At 54.5% G+C, this 16,376-nt stretch overlaps 1 protein-coding gene across 1 annotated transcript in view; it reads right to left on the minus strand.

Annotated features, from left to right (window-relative positions):
* Positions 1-8,460: 8,460 nt before the first annotated feature.
* Positions 8,461-16,376, minus strand: part of HS3ST4 (heparan sulfate-glucosamine 3-sulfotransferase 4) — a 61,442-nt gene continuing 53,526 nt past the window's right edge. The window contains exon 2 of the mRNA XM_086473038.1: positions 8,461-9,097. Within this exon, the coding sequence (XP_086329164.1) occupies positions 8,461-9,097 (637 nt within the window). The remainder of the gene's footprint in view (positions 9,098-16,376) is intronic.

A 16,376-nucleotide genomic window follows, 5' to 3' on the forward strand; every position in this document is an offset into this window, starting at 1 on the left:
CTGGGCAGTGAAGCTAGAAGCTGCAGGTCACAGACACAGTGAAAAACCTTAAAAATATTACTCAGGAGGACCAATGTCATGTGAATGGAAAGATTTGCTGGAAAAAGCTGAATTTGTCAGAGGACTTGCTCTCAGCCACTTATTCTGCTCAGATGAAATCCTTCAAGAGGGGAGTGTGGTCACCCTCAGTGACCTGCACATTCCTCACTCCTTTCATTAGCTGCAACTTATTCTGCGGGTAGCTTTCTCAGGTAAGGGCAAAAATCGTCCATTAGCTTTCCCTCGTTAAACTAGGGCTGAGCCCCAGCTGAGTGTGGCTGCTCGGCAAGGCCGGGCGCTGCGCAGGGTCCCTGGGAGGGTCCATGAGAGGGTCCATGAGGATGTCAGTCCCTGGGGAGGGACACCGGAGCACGGGCCGACCTGCCAGGGTCTGGGCTGGTGGTGACCATGGCAGCCGGCCTGGCAGGGTGATGCAAGCTGCCCTGGCAGTGCTGTCTGCTGCCCTTAACGCCTTCGCAGCCCCTGGTCTCCTCCTGGGAAGTTCTCCCTCTGCCACTGCCGTGCTTCATTTTGCCTCTGCTAACGAGGGGCCACAAGCCAGGCGCCCTGTTGTACTTGCCGCTCAGGAGCCCCGCCGGAGCAGCAGCCTGCTCGCTGCACGCTGGCCCCACAGACTCTCAAGACAAGATTTGAAGGATGCTTACACTATTAATGGGGTATATTTATAACTGTTTATCTCTGTCAGTTGGGTGGAAAATTGCCAGGTGTGTCGTCTGCCTTCATTACACAGGCATCTCTCCTGTTATCTGGATCAGTGCTCTTAAGCGGTGTGTCACTACCAGGGAAAAGCTCATTTCTTCTATGTGGTGTTGATGTTTGTGGGATCTGCCTTAGAGAGTGTGGAGAGCAACGCCCTGGAGGAAAGTCTCCGTAGGGGTCAGATCTCTGTCCTCCGCTGCTCTGGATATGTCTTGCGGAAGGAAAAGGGAGTTGCAGAGCTGAGAGCCTCCTTCCTAACTGGGGCTCCAGAGCAGCCAAGGCTGCCTGGGTTGGGCACTGCAGCCTCGGAAGGCAGCACCCTGCCCCTCGGGCCGGCTCAGCGGGGCCGGCTGCAGGCTGGCTCCATGCACGGGGAGGATGGGTGGACCGGCCGGCACAGAGCGGGGCTGGTGCAGCTGGGGTCTGCTGGCCAGAGAGCCGTTCCCCCTTCCCAGGGCCATGACGTGCTCTGCTGCCATGGTGCCAGCACCTCTGGGGCAGGGATCACCCTGGGGCTGCGTCCCATGCTCAAACACAGCTTATAGTGCCTGCTGCCACTTACGGTTACAGGATTATTTGCTCTTTGTGAGAGCTGTGAGGTCCAAACAGACACTGCCTCAATACTGTTTCCTGGAGTTGATACCACGTGCCATCCACTGCTGCTTTGGGGACATCAGGAAAACCACCGGACGGGTCCCTTCACGAGCTGTGAAAAGTGCTCAGGAGCAGCAAGGGGCTCCCAGTCGGGCAGGGGGTCCTGGAGAGCACAGACGCTCCGTGCGCAGGAGAGGCAACGCAGAGTCATGCAGATATCCCTTCCAACACAGAACAAGGGCGAAAGGTACGAATGGCTTAAACAGAAAGAAATTGTCTCCAAATAAAATGCTTTTTCTTGTTTCCACATGATACAGTGAAATTTCTTCATGGACAGATAGTCAGAGTAGAGTCCATTACACTCCACGCTTTTTGCCTTGAAACATAAATAGCTGCATATCATCTAAGTGTTTGTTATGAGGAAATGTGTATTCTAGAAAAAGTTAGACATTAAATCATTATTTCATGCAGAAAGATACTGCTAAAGGGAGAGGATTACTTACTATATTAATTCTGTCCTTCAGCTCCCCGTACATCTCTCTGCACATAATGACTTTAGTCACAAAATGCGTTGTTGAAACAATCCCAGTTCCTCTCAATTCCGATTTCCTCAGAGGCTGCGCACACGGTGCACCCTCCCTCCCGGCCCCGTGCCCAGGCACAGCACGAGGGGGCAGTGGGGCAGCGGGGCAGCCCACCTCCCCGGCAGCCCACCCCGGGGCAAAGCGCAGGAGGGGTCTGCAGGAGGGCCCACCATCCCGCCTCTGAGGACGGGGAGAGGGGAGGGGACCAGTGGCTGCAGATCCTTTCCCTCCCCTCACAGCTGCTGGGGGACCGGGGATGCCACCTCCACCCGAGGGGCTCCTTGGCCGCGCTGAGGTGATGCCCACCCTGACCACGAGCCAGCAGACCGGCCTTCCCCTGCCAGCGCAGGAGCCAAGCACAGGCTGCACAGCTCGTCCTGCAGCCTGGTGGGACAGCACGAACACATGCCACCGTCCCCGTGCCCGAGGTCTCCGAGCTGTGCTCAGCCCCCACTGCCTCCACTGCTCCCAGCCTGGCACGAGACAAAGCCCCAACCACGAACCTCTCAGGGTGCCAGACGCCACAGAGCTCCTTTGTGGGGTGTTTGGAAGATCCCCTCTGACACGGGCGAGACGTGTCCTACCCAACTCGGTGCAGCCATGGGGCTGGGCGCTGGCAGCACGGGACCTCTCTGCATTACTCTGCAAAGCCCCAATGTCTTTCTCCTCTGCCATCCTAGACCATCACTAGGTCAGAGCAGAAATTCCTGATAACCTGTAGTAAATCCTTCCACAGAGAAATTTTCTCATCTGGCAGCCTCTATCCTTGCATGGGGTGCATATGGGCAAGTGCCCATAACTACTAGACCCTGCGCTACACTACAAATTTCCAAAATATCCCTGTTGGTGGTACAAAGAAACAGCAAAGTGATCCTCAAATTATTTCTTCCACTTTCAAGTATTTACCTGAAGTTGGAGAAGCTTCTTAAAAGGTATCAAGAATTTTCTAATCAGATTTTTTTTCCAGTGAGTGACTCATAGAAGGATAGTTTCTGAGGTCAACAAAACCAAAAAAGCCCAGAGCAAAAGGCACCATGAAAGCTGGGGAGGTGAGAGCATCAGTTTGTTTTGATGTTTCTGCCTGGAACAACTGGGACGTCGCAGCCTGTCGGCACGGGGCACAAAAGCCACAGCACCATGTGGAGGTCACAGGCACCCGGTGCTGTGCCAAGGAGGCAGCAGCACAGGTCACGGGGCGGAAAAAAGGAGTTTATTTGTGCTGACAAAGCTGTAACAGGTCATTGCGGGTCTGCAACCTGGCCAGCTAAATAATCCCCACGTTGCTCTCCTCCCAGGCTCGGGTGTCAGAGAAAAAGGCTTTGTTCCAGTATGTGAAGAAAGCTGATGGCTGGAGCTCTTGCCTGATGCTCTGGTTTCCTGTATTTGCTGATGTAGATGCAAAAAGCTCAGTGCTACACACAGGCTAGGGGAAAGCTGTAAGCAACAAGGTCCTCTATCACTATCTAGTATGTCATCCTTATTCGAAGGGCTCTGTTTGAAACCTGGCATTGGCATATACAGAACATGTTGCATCTTTGCTGGTACCTCTTCAATCTGGTTTGCAAGACATCCTGGAGGATGTGACCTTGGAAGGCAGGCGGAATATCGACCCTGCATAATAACAGCATCTCCGCATCGGTGGCAGCCTGTTGGGTACAGGGCAGTTAATAAATAATGAGGATGTCAAAGATAACAGCAGGAAAGTGGGAGCAGGTAACAGCTTTGCAGCCAGCTTTCTGACAGCCGCCTGGCAACGTCCAATTAAGAGGTGCGCGCCGGCGTTCAGCCCAGCGCGGGCGCATCCAGCGCCGGGACCGGGGCTGTCGTGGTGCCGGCACCGGGGCAGCCCGAGCACCGAGTTTGCAGCATGGGCTCCCAAAGGCGGAGGGAGCGGGCAAGCGCTTTGCAGAGCTGCGCGGGTCTTCTGGGGAGCAAATCCCTGGAGGCAGCGAAAGGCACCCGGCTGCGGCGCTGGAGAGACAGAAGGGCAGCAGACCGCCGGGAGGAGCGACGCTCGCTGGCCCAGCGCGACGGGGTGTGCAACGGGTAGTGAAGCCCTGCACGGAGCCTGGGAGGGAGAAGTCACAAGAGACAGTCGCGTCAGCCAAATGCGAGACGTGCCTTCTTGGGGCTTGCAAGAGAGGAGCACATCAGCCCTGGCCCCGTGCCTGGGCGCAGGCGCTGCCGGGGCAGCTCCTCGGGATTACCGTCCCTGCTCACACAGGTGTTGGTCCCAAGAGTTGAATTGTATCATGACACAATTCAAGCATTACGAATCTGACTACATCTGAGGCGTAATCCATCTTCTGATGACTTTTTAAACATCTGGTAAGAAGAAACTGCTTTCCAAACAGGAAAATCTCCACCAAAATGATCTTGATTTGAATAATAAGTATTCCATCCTTGTTTGGTAAATATACCCAGTGTTAATGGTGCTTAATGGTGCCTGTAATTGGTGTCTAAAGTTATTTAAAAGTAAATTTACTAGAAAATAATTAGCAATTTTATAGTTCACTACTTCCTAATTTTGTTGATAAAAGTTTTTCAGTGGTTTTTATCAGATGACACAATAGGGCCGTGCTATGAAATAGCTTTTTTCAAACTAGCAGGAAATTGTGCACACAAAATAAGATAAAAAAATTTTCCCCCTAATTTCTTTGCCTGGCAGCCAGCCCTCTCTCTCCTTTTATTATCCACTGATTTATCCTTAATCAGCAGCAAGTGGAACTCCCCAGGCATTGCTCAGGGATTTGTTCTTTGTGACCTTGGGAGGTGCACCCCAAGCTGCAAGGACAGCGAGGAAAGCTGTCCCCCACCGCAGGGACATGCCTGCCATCCCCCACCGCAGGGACAAGCCCGCTGTCCCCAGCTGAGGCAGCCTTGGGCTGGTCCCTGCCTGCAGAGGAAAGCGGAGGCTGTGCTGATCCCACGCAGGACATCTCTGGGGACACTGCCTGACACGCTGGAAACCCCCCCATGCCTGGGACCCTGCAGGCTGGATGATGGCCCAGGCGGGCCTGGTCCTGGTCCCGGTCCTGGTCCTGGTCCCAGCTGCGGCATGTCCCTTCCCCCGGGGGCCCTTCTGGCACCGGTGAAGCCGCGTCCCGCGGGGCAGCCGGACTGGCTGGTGGTGGGTCCAGGCCAGCACCCGCCGTGGGTCGGCTGCTCGTGGGGTGTTGGTGCTGCTGGGGGAGCCGGGAGAAATGGAGCAGAGAAATGCAGCTGCTACAACGTTTTATTGTTTAGTGCTGTGGGTTCAAGTGTTCAGTTCAGGGTTTTCATATTGTTCAGGTACAGAGTGACACCGACAGACAGAGACGCGTTTGTGAGGAGGCGACAGCACAGCAGTTTGGTTTCAGAAAGGACTGACTCCATTTCCAGCCTCTGAACCATAAAGTACCAGCTTTTCCAGAACAATGAATCACTCGGTCTGTGTATAAAATTAAATATAATTTATGCTTTGCTAATTGAAATCAAATACAAAATTCAATTTCCTGCGTATTCTAACGCTGACATTTGAACAGTTTTAAAAAAAAATGTTATTAACCTGACTCTCTCTCATTTGGCAGGCTACGCTCCGGCCAGATAGAAAATAATTCCCCTGTCAAGCCCCTGCATCACCGTGGCAGACCCGGGGTGCACGTCAACAAAACAGAGAACGGAATAAACCCCCCGAGGCCTCCCCGGTGCCCCCGTGTCCCCAGCCCGCCCCAGGGCGGCCGGCATGTCCAGCGCTGCGAGGGGGCTGGTGGCACCGCGGCGGCACCTGGGCAGGCCGGGGGTCCCGTCCTGCCGTGCTGGGGTGGTCGGGGTCTGCGGGGCCGCTGCTCAGGGCAGGGGAGCAGGGCCTCCTCTCCCACTGGGTGCTCGGCAGCTCCTCCCGAGCTGGAGATGGCAGCCGGTACAAAAACCAAACCTCTGAATCTATGGCAGAGAACGGGAGCGAGAGTCGGAGGAGGCGGGTGAGGCACAGGCAGGCCCAGCACCTCCCGTGGGCTGCCCCCTTCTGTAAACCATGGCGCGGCCCCCCGGGGGGGCCGGGGGGCCAGGTTCACCACAGGAAGGTGACGGCGGCTGGACGGCAGTTGGGGACCAGAGGCCCTTCCCAGGAGAAGCCAGGCTGAGCTGCCCAGGGAAACCTGCTGGGCAGGGATGGGGGTTCTTAGGGGCTCTTTCAAGCTTGAGGAGACCTCGCTCAGAGGAAAACTGCTCCTGGTTAAGCTGTGGATGAAGGCTGAGAGAGTACAAGCCTTGGCCAGGGAGGCAATGCACAGTGCCATGCTGACGGCCAAAACACCTGCGGTCACGTGCAGCTGCCAGTCTGCCAGGTCCTGGCCACACCATGGGTGGGACGGTGTCCCCCCAGGGCCAAGCCCCTCCGGCAGGCAGCCAGGACCACCGGTCCTGCCAGCTCAGCACAGTCGGGACCAGCCTGCCAGGGAGTCGGGGCCGCAGCACGCTGGGAACAGGCAAAAACTCCTGGATATCCCTCCAGGGAGCGCCTGGGCACTGGGCCTCAATGAGCCCCTCGTCCTCCAGCTGCATCTATCCAGCAGCTTGCACCAAATTGCGTAACTTAGGAGCTGATCTGGCATTTTAATAACCTGAAACACTGTAAAATTATTCCTATTACGTACTTTCAATTTCCGTGTAAAAATTTGGGGATTTGTGGGTCTGTGAAAAACTGTTATGTCAGGAGCTGTTTTTAAATCTGATCAGGCTAATAGGAACTAACATCAGCAGGGACGTGGTGGTGCCCCTCCAGCATGGCCCATGGTGTAAATTTTCCAAATGGCTTCGGCTTTTTTTCATCCGATCCAAGGCACCAGCATCACGTCATGGCGTAATGAACCACACGACAGGCCATGAAACCCAAAGCAGGTTCAGCTTGTTACGCAGCGTAACACTGATTTCATTTGGTTAGCTGGATCAGTAGGGATCCCTTGCCACCTTAATCAAAACTGAGTCTTGGTCCTCCCACAGGGATCTCACACTGCATCTCTGCTGCCTTCCAACAGCCAGGGACCCCCCACCCGAAAGGGGACGAGGGACTCACACACAGCTACACCCCACCTGGGAGTCATCCCTACCACTCACTAAAACGAAGAAAGCAGCCAGCAATATTTGAGTGCCCTGAGAAATCACCCATGCGAACGGAACATTTCAGCAATAGCAGCTCCGCATTTTTACTGTTTTCCCCCCTCTTACTGTTTTTCTCCCAGTAATGGAGATGGAAACAGTGCAGCTCTGCCAAAGGCCTGCTGGCCTGCTCGCCACTGTTTCCAGTGTGTAGCGCTCATCACATCGCTGGAGGATCCACTTGGGATATGGGTTTATTCTAGTTTCGACCAGGATTCGCAAATTCGGTTGACTTGGTAATTTCCACTAGAAAGCACGTATTTTTTGCACAGAGCAGTGCTCGCCCTGGGAATCAACTGCTTTTTTGTAATTCTGAAGTAAAGATGAAGGCTGCTTCCCCATTTTGCAAACCAGCAAGCAGCAGAGATCCCGTTCTCATGGTGCAAACGAAAGGCAGTGCCAGGGGCCCTGACGGTCAGCCCTGCCCAGACCCTACACTGGGGCTGTGCCCCACACCTTCGCCCTGCAGTCCCCCCCTTGGTTCCCACCAGGATTGCCTGGCTCCAAACCACGGAGCAGGGCACAGCACAGCCTTGCTGGGAGTCGCTGCACGGGCACAGCTCGGCAGCCTGGCTGGGCAGCGAGACCCTGGCTCACTCCGCGCAGGTGCCTGGGAATGGTCTTCGGTACGGCTTCCAGGAGGAGCGGGAGGGTCTGGGGGATGCCCCGGTTCTGATCTCACTGAGCATCCCAGCAAAGCAGGAACGACTCTCTTCCAACAGTGGAGCTACTCCCATCATTCGGAGGAGAATCAGGCCCAGGTGTTTCGTGGCACTTGGTAAATACTAGTTTTAGTGCAACAAGTAATTGAAACGTCTGGTGCAAATGAAGTTTCTGTACATAGTTCCTTTGCAGCATAACTGGCTTTATTCCTTCCACACACAAACACCAGTGTGCATGTGAATGCACGTGTCCTGAATTTACCAGATCTGATGCTGCTGTTTGGGCAAAACTAAATGCCAGGGCAGGAGAAATCAAATCTATGGGTTTGTCCCAGTGCTGCTGGGTTTTGTGAGCCACTCTCCTGCTCAGCTAGCCATGGCTGGAGGCACTGGTCCTGCCTGCCCGGCAGCGAGGGGGACACCAGCAGTGAAATATCAACACGAAGCATCCCATCATCCTGAGGATCCCCGCTCCCTCTGCCGCCTCCTCCTCCCACCCACCCCCCGACCCCTCAGCATCACAGGAGGGAGAGCCCAAGTGCAACCTGAGGTGAGGTGCCACTAAGGTTTCAGAGCTGGAAACGCGGGCAGCTTCAGCTGCAACCCTGACAGCGCAAGAGTCTTGCGCTCACAAGGCTGAGCCTCTAGCCCTGAATGAGTTTTGGTCTCTAATGATGATTCGCCTCTCAAAAGAAAAGAGCTATTTTCCTGATTTCATGGTTCTACTTATCACTTTCTTCCTGCTCCCACTGGAAATCTTGGCCCGTCATTTGGTAAAACATGACATTGAAGGGTTTGTAAAACTTCCGCAGTCTGTGGATGACGTCTGGGTCTATTTTGGGGTGAGTTCGACCCTTGGACTTGCCCAAGCACCGGGGAGCACTGCTGTCCTCTGGCTTCTTTAGACAGGGGAACCCCTTGGTTTTATTAAAATAAAAATGTTTCTCTGTCACAATCCTCTTGAGGCCTAAGAAGTCCTGGACCTTGGCCATTTCCCCGGCCGGGTCAGTGATGAGCCTCTCGCCACTGACAAAAAGGATTTGGGAGAGTGGGAAGTACTGGAGCCAGTTCTCCAAGTGCAGGGCGTAGATCCCGATGCGGATCGCGCTCCAGGAAGCGTCGATCAGCCCCAGGGTCCGGTTCTTGAAGGCCAGCACCTCGAAGGTGGGGATCTCCGGCTTCTTGGAGAGCGTCTGCGTGTAGTCTGAGATGGCCCGGGTGACCGGGTTCCTCACCACCACGATCAGCTTCGTGTCCTTGGCCATGGAGTGAATGCGCCTGGGGGCCTCATTGGTCACAAAGTAGCTGGGGGTCTTCTCCATGGTGATCTGGCCCTCCAGCGTCTTGGGCATCACATTCCTGCGCAGAAGCAGAGGAGGGGAGGTTAGCGAGGGGTCAGGCACGGGCGGACGCCTCCGCGTCCCTCCTGCCGCATGCAGGCGTGGGTGGGACGTGCAGGAGGAGGGATGCTGCCGCACCTGCGGGCCCCAGGGACCAAAGCACTTCTGGCTTTGTTTCTTCTCGGACCCTGGACATGGTGGGCACCTGAAGTGTTAAATCAGCCTTGGTAACACATTATACAGTCGATTCGCCAAAGGCATATGTAGACAAAAGTTAATTGACAATAAACCTGTACAATACCTGTCTGTTCAGCAAGCCATCTGCTTCCATTTGCTCAATTAAGCCTATTCACTTCAGAGCCTTGTACCAGAGTGGTGCAGTTAGGATTACACAAGACCTTTTTGTTATGATGACATGCTTTTAAATGTCTCAGCTAATAAAACTTAATACAGAATAAGATCCCTTGCTTCTAGTACAATAATTAAATTTATTTACTATCTTGTGTGTGAGAAAGAATGACTTTTCTTTTATCTCTAATTCACATGCTCCGTCAATAATTAATTGCTGCTGGGTTTTGAGCTTCCTGTGCAAGCACTTTTATTAGCCAAAAGGAATATGCCTACTGGATAAATTAGCATGTACCAAGAGTTTCCTGGATAGCGTATTACCATATTGTAAAATGAAACTGCAGTGAGATAGCATTTATATCTAAGAAAATGAAGAGGTAAATGCTTGTCCCAGCTGCCCCCCAGTTAAAGATTATCACAGCAAGCCGGAAGGTATTAAGTGACGTCCCCTCGCAAGAGCACTACTACCTCCTTCATCTCTCCTCAGCTGCTGGGTGCTGGCGAGGCTGGAGGGCAGTGCCAGGACTGGCTGCTTCTTACCTATGTTTTAACAATATTTTTATCTTAAACCTTTCAGATACTCATGCCTAGGTGCACCCACACAAAGCGTAGTTTGTTTAACCTGTTGTCGGCTAATTTGCTCCGCAGCCCCAGTGGCTGACGGGCCGATGCCTGGGAGCCACGAGGAGCGGTGTCCCTGCTCCCCGGTGCTCTTGCTCCTGGGAAGCACTTGCCAGGTCCCCTCCAGCAGACAGGGAGGATGGCGATGCTCAGGGTCTTGCAGGATTACCCCTTCATATTGCAACTATTTTTAGCACAAGCATATGGTGAGGAAACAATGTGAATAGGCTGGAAATGGTTCTGTCAGAGCACCTTGGGCACCGGTGACCGCAGCGATGCTGACGTCAAACCACCGAGCCCCAGGAACCAGCCATTTCGGGAACTACGCAGCTGAAGTCTGCAAGCAGCAGCCCAGCTAGTCCTGCCTGTCAGTGTTGCCGCGTATTTGTGACTGCTAAATGCCTCGGCTTGCTTTAATCCTCCCCGTAATTTGTGTATTCACTGCTGGTGTAATCCATCCAACAGGGCTTGTTTTGCCAGGGTCCTGCTGGAGGAGGTGTGGGGTCTCCTGTCCAGGCAAGAGCCACGGTGGGTTTGGTGCTGCCACAGGGCTGCTTGTGCCTTCAGCAGTTTTGGGTGGAGAGGCCAGCGGGGTCTTATGGCTCCCCCTCTCCTGCAGTCAGCATCTTTCCTGTTGAAAAGTCTCTTGAGTCCTGACAATGGGGGTTTGTAGGGGTGCAGGGCTGCAGGACTCCAGCTCATCCGTTTCAGGGCCAGCACACTGGAGGCCAGGCCCTGCCAGGGAGCTCGTCCCTCCAGCGTCGCGTCCCATCAGAGCTGCCCACCCGACTGGCTGGGCATCTGCAGTCCCATCTTCTGCCCAGGGCACTTCAGTGCTTTGCCCCTGCCTTGCATCAGCCACCTGAGTAGCAGTGATGTGCAAGGAGGAAGGATGAGTTGGGACAATGTGTCTTGAGGTATTTTTCCTTTAAGAAAAGCCTGAACAAATTAGGAGGGATGCGAGCACTTGGGGACTGCAGATGCTGCAGAATTACAGACTGGCTTTCCGGGGGGGATCCAGAACCCAGATTTAACAGCCCTGTGGGAAGGAAGCATCTTTTATGGCCATCCATGTCACAGCAAGGCCCACAGCTTGATCAGGGATTGAGTCCTCAGGTGCCCACTGCTGTACAACAGGGTGCCCTTTGGCCGAGCAGGAGGTTGTGTAAGGGAGCGGTGCGAGGAAAGTGCACAGAAAATAAGACCAGAGGTTGAGCTCAGGGGCAGGCAGCACTTGCCCCGAGGAGGACTGGAGCAGAAGTGCTCCCTGCTGCTCTCCGAAAGCGTCTGACAGGCAGGAGTATTGCTGACGGCTGGAGTGAGGCTGCCCCATCCCAGCGCCACGCAGCACCCGTGCTCCAGCTTGCCACCCCGGCCAGGGCAGCAGCCAGCTGGGCACAGGCACCACTGGCTGCAGGGAGCAGCAGCTGGCGACCGACCCTGCAAGGGCATCCCCCCAAACTCCCAGAGCGGCACTGGAGCTCACTTGACTTCTCAAGTTTCTGCGTGATTCTGCCCGGTGTTTGTATTCCCACGGAAATTCCACTCACTCGGCAGCACGCCTCTGAGAGCGACTGGCCAAAGACAACCCTCGGTTTCAGGACGTGACCCACTGCAGAAACCTCCCCGCTGCAGAATCCCCCTCACTGGCCTTGGTGGGCGCTGCCTTCGCCTGCACAGCGAGCTTGCACCGTCTTGCCCACCAAATACGAGCGTGGCTGTGTAAAACTTCCTGTTTGTTTTTTTTTTCCTTTAATATTGCTTAACAAACTTGGAACTGAAATGCTAAAATTTCTGCATGGAAATGAGGTCTCGGCCTTGATGTGACAGAGTGGTGAAAGGAGGGCGGAGAGCTGGGGGGCTGGATGGGGGGAGGGCTGGCGGCTGCTGGGGGCTGCCACAGGCAGCACCACTGCATGGGGCCCGGGTGCTAATCGCCAGCGGCTGAGGAGGGCGAGCGATCCACCTCCAGCAAGGACTGGCACTGGAAACCACTTTGGCAATGGCTGGAGGCGGTTTCCAGCCCTGCTGGGATGAGCACTGCACGCAGGCTGAGCCACAATCCCTGCCCCGAGGAGCTTCCAGAGAAGAGCGGGAGCCTGCGAGGAGAAGCAGCGGCCAAGCTGCAGGAGCCAGTGCCTGTGGCTGTCCTTGGGGCTGTGCAGCCGGCCTCGGCAAGCACGGCAGAGGAGTGAGGCAAAGAACTGAGACCAGGGAATAGAGGCACTTCCAACCCAGTGACTTTGCCCAGGGCGCTCCCAGAACAGGTTTCTATTGAACCGTTAATTACCAAAATCAATGCGTTACTCTTCTGTTCCTTGCTCCACAAAATAGTTATTTTATCATCAGTTATAGCTAGTCATTTGTATGCATTTCCCTTTCAACAGATTCTATCACAAGCTAGCTGCAGACCACGTTCTACCCTGCCGTCTGCTGTCCTGTGCTAACACCCAGAGCACCTCCAGAGTCCCGGAGCTGCCAGTCCCCAGGGACAGCAGTACTGCAGCCTGGGTGGTGGCTGGGAGTTTTCCTGCCAGGTGGCCTCTCTTTGACACTGGTCAGTAATGGGAGCCCCCAAGGAAGGACTGAGAATCTCTCAACCAGCTATGGGACTACGCTGCCTATACTCCTTTCCTCCCAATTCCTATCACTGAAGATTTAAACACAGTTCTGAAGCAGAAAGTTTTAATATTGCTTCCCAATCTTCGTAGTTAGTGGCAACTCTAGATACAGTTAACAAGCACAAAGGTGTCCAGTCCCTCCTGTGTCTTGCTAAATTCCAGGCTCAAAAACATCAAGCAGCAACAAGGTCCATGGACTCATCCTTCAGTGCCCGGGCAGTGTTTCTCCTTCGTGTTGGCTCTGTACTCACTGCTGTCCTGCTCCACAAGGATGGGAGAGCAGAGCTCTCCACCTTCTTCCTTTATCCCGACCTTCAGTTTACACCATGGTAAAGCTTGAAAGGGCTGGACCAGCTCCAATGCTCCCTTTGCCAGCTCTGAACAGGAACACTGAAGGTCTCAGTTCATGGCAGGTTCTCCTGAAGCATCCCTTCCAGGCCAGGGGCATGTTTGATCCTGAGCTGACAACAGAGGTGAAGCTCTGGGGAGGCTGACCTGGGGCTGCCGTTACTGCTGCTGCTGCTGGGAGGTTGGAGCAGCACTTTGAGACACGAGGGTCAAACGGGACCAACGGGGTCGCAGTGAACCTGCGGCATGTGGCACCACGGGGAACGGGAAGAGGCAGCTCTGATTTTTGAGTGAGGAAGGCATCAGCGGAGACAGCGGTGGCCTGGATAACAGGAGAAGGAGCAGTGTGTAGAAGTCCTTCTACCTTGCAAATGGTGCTGGACTGCCAGGCAAGCGCCAAACGCCATTACCCCTTGGTGTTCAACTACCCTGATGCCCGCGCAGCAGCACCGCGCGCTTGTTTGTGCTGTCTCAGGCAGGATAAGCTTTTTCCTATGCAACTGTCTGAGCAGAAGGAGGGACCAGCACAGACAGAATTGGCTGGTGTATACTCCTCTGAGTCAGACCCTGGCAGCATGCATGCTGTCAAATGTCAAAATGTGGTGATTATGAGATGCTAAAAGCTCTGCTGGACTATGAGCGATGGACTCTCAGACAATAGGGCTGGAGGGGGCCACCGCTGCCGTCTGCTCTGACCCTCTGTGTCCACAGGCAGAGCTGCCCTGGCCTGCCCCGGACCACCCGGAGCGCTGCCTCCACCAGCACATCTGCTCTGCAGCAAAGAGCTCCGGCGAGCCGGGGACCAGGCGGCCCGGGGAGCTCCGGGTTTGTTAACACCACGCACGGATACTTAGCACCTCGGCTGCAGCGTGAATTGGTTTACCCACCGCCACTAGCTGACTGGGATTTCGTCTCACATCTTCCTATCTGCTCTCTCTCCCAGCTGACAAGACCTTGTTCTGCAAATAAGTGTCTGTGGACTCAAACTAAAAGCTTGTACAGCAAATGGGGCCGGCTGGGCCCCTGCCTCTTGTGCCGACGCTCTGGCTGTGCAATCAGACCAGAGGGTGTTACTGACGGCATTTGTGCTGCATCTGCTCCTGCTCCCCTCTACCAGCATCTCCCCGGCACGGCGAGCGGTCTGCAGCCCCTGGGACATTCGGGCAGGTCCTCAGGGACCCGGTGCTTGCACAAGCCTTCGTTTGCTCTGCGTTAGGGATTGTGCCTGTTATTTGTGGGTTTTTAGATGACAATGATTTAAGAGAGATGAAAATTAATCAGAATTCAGAGGAAGTACTGCTGCTTTCCTTCACCCACTCTGCTGCTCCTGCCCGTCCCGTGGCCGGCAGGGGCTGGGTGACAGCCAGGAGCAGGGTTCCCTCTCCTTCCAGGCACTGCCATGCCATGGCAATAGCCCCTTCATGGACCGTTTTGTAAACAATGAACTTACGTAGCTTTTACTTTAAATTATGGTTTCAATAAGCTGTTGCAAAAAAAAACCCCAAACCTCTAAGCCTTTTCTCTGTGGTGGGGACACTTCAGACAACACACTGAAAGCAAGTTGTAGTGGCTGATGCCCAACTATAAAACAAACACACCAGGGGTTTATAAAAGAAGCACGGACAAACTATTAATTACAATGGCCCCTTCAGATGATGTTATCACAATAAACAGGAGCCAAGAAATTGCAGAGCTAATAATGTGAAAGTGTTGCCACACTTAAGGGCTGTGTTCAATTCCATGCACAATAAAGACAAATGGATAGATGGGCTGGCACTGAGGAGAGACAGCAGGGAAGGAGTGATCAAGGAAAAGAGGAGAAAAAGCAGATTCAGCTTTTTCTGTACAGTTTTAAGGATAACACTGGGAGCTGCAGTGTGTCCTCGAGACACCTCTGGCCCTGCACAGCGCCAGAACTACTGCAGCTCTGGGACGCACGTGCAGAAATGCTTTTTCCCAAACTCTGCCTTGTTTCAGAATTACTTCCTAGGTGCTGCCTTTCCCGGGCAGGCATGCGGACTGCCTTGCTGAGCTCCCGCCGTGGAAAGGCAGCTGTGAAGAAGGCTTGAGCCCGCCAGCCCCACGAGCCTGCGCACGTCCTGCTGCACGCCATAGCTGTTGCCAAGCGCAGCAGGAGGGAACAACACACGGCACCGCCGGCTCCTCCTGCTGAGAATAACAAGGGTGTTATACCCGGAGCCACCGAGCCTCTGGCATGGCACAAATACTCCTCAGAGCAGTGAACCTTCACGGAGCTGCTGCCATGTGCTCTGCCCGAATTGCGCACGTGCCGACAGAACCAGCTCTGCGTGCTCGGGCAGGACGCGACGCTCTGGATCGCTCTCCTCCGGCGGCTGCTGCAGAGCAATTTGCAGTGCTGGGCCAGGGCTCTGCTCCTGGCAAGGACTGCACAGCCTCCCGGGCATGCTTTGGCTTGTCTTGCAGTGTTTCTTTCCTTTTTGATGCCAGACTGGTTGATGAAGAGGCACCACTCACCCCTGATGTGCTTCTGCAGAGCAGCCCAGGAGGCGAAGCGTTGGAATGGGACACGTCTACTCATGGCTGCGCCGCCGGTCTCTACTCGCCTCCTGCGCCTCCTCTGTCTCCATTGCTACCCACCTGAAAAAAGGGAGGCGAGGACAACAAGCCACTGGAAGGAGCTCCACCGCCATCCAGCACTAATGGCTCCTCCACTCAGTTACGGGGATGGGCATCATTGCCTCTCCCTTGTTGGCAGCAGCATCTCTGCGCTGTGCAACGTCAAAATGAAGCTTTTATTGCCACTCTTGGGCTCGGACACAGGACTACCTGGTCCTCCAAGCAGACGGTCAAATATGTATTGTTGGGTGCTTGCTGGGGCTTTTGACATTTCTCTCCTTTCCTGCTTACTCCCCAGTGCTGTGGCCTGGGGGCTCAGGAGGGCCAGGCTGCTCTGCGTGCCCCCCAGCACACCACCGCTCCTGCAGCTCCCCACTCAGACGGGACACTCGCTGCCGTCGCTTCTTCGAGGTTTTTGCTCTGTGCATAAAAAGGGCCCCCAGCCGCTGTGCGGCGACGGGCAGGACATCTGGCTCCTGGTCTCCTCTGGTTTGTGGCAAAGGCCAGCTCTAAGCCCTCATTGGGAAAATGTGCTGTGGTAATTGTTCTTAACTGCTGGCTTCAGACAAGCTCTTTATTTTCAAAGGATACATTTTATAAATTTGTGAATTTGCATGTTGCCAAAATCCCCTTGTGGTTTATTTAAATCCAGATTATCTTGTTTATTCCTTCAGTCACAGCTGTCATTTATCTGTGTGTAGGCAGCTTGCTCACGATGTTGCAGGTTTCCTGCAATCCCACTCAAAAGGAGTCTTTGTTAAC

The sequence above is a fragment of the Leptosomus discolor genome, chromosome 14, assembly GCF_034619465.1.
Source record: "Leptosomus discolor isolate bLepDis1 chromosome 14, bLepDis1.hap2, whole genome shotgun sequence".
NCBI lineage: Eukaryota > Metazoa > Chordata > Aves > Leptosomiformes > Leptosomidae > Leptosomus > Leptosomus discolor.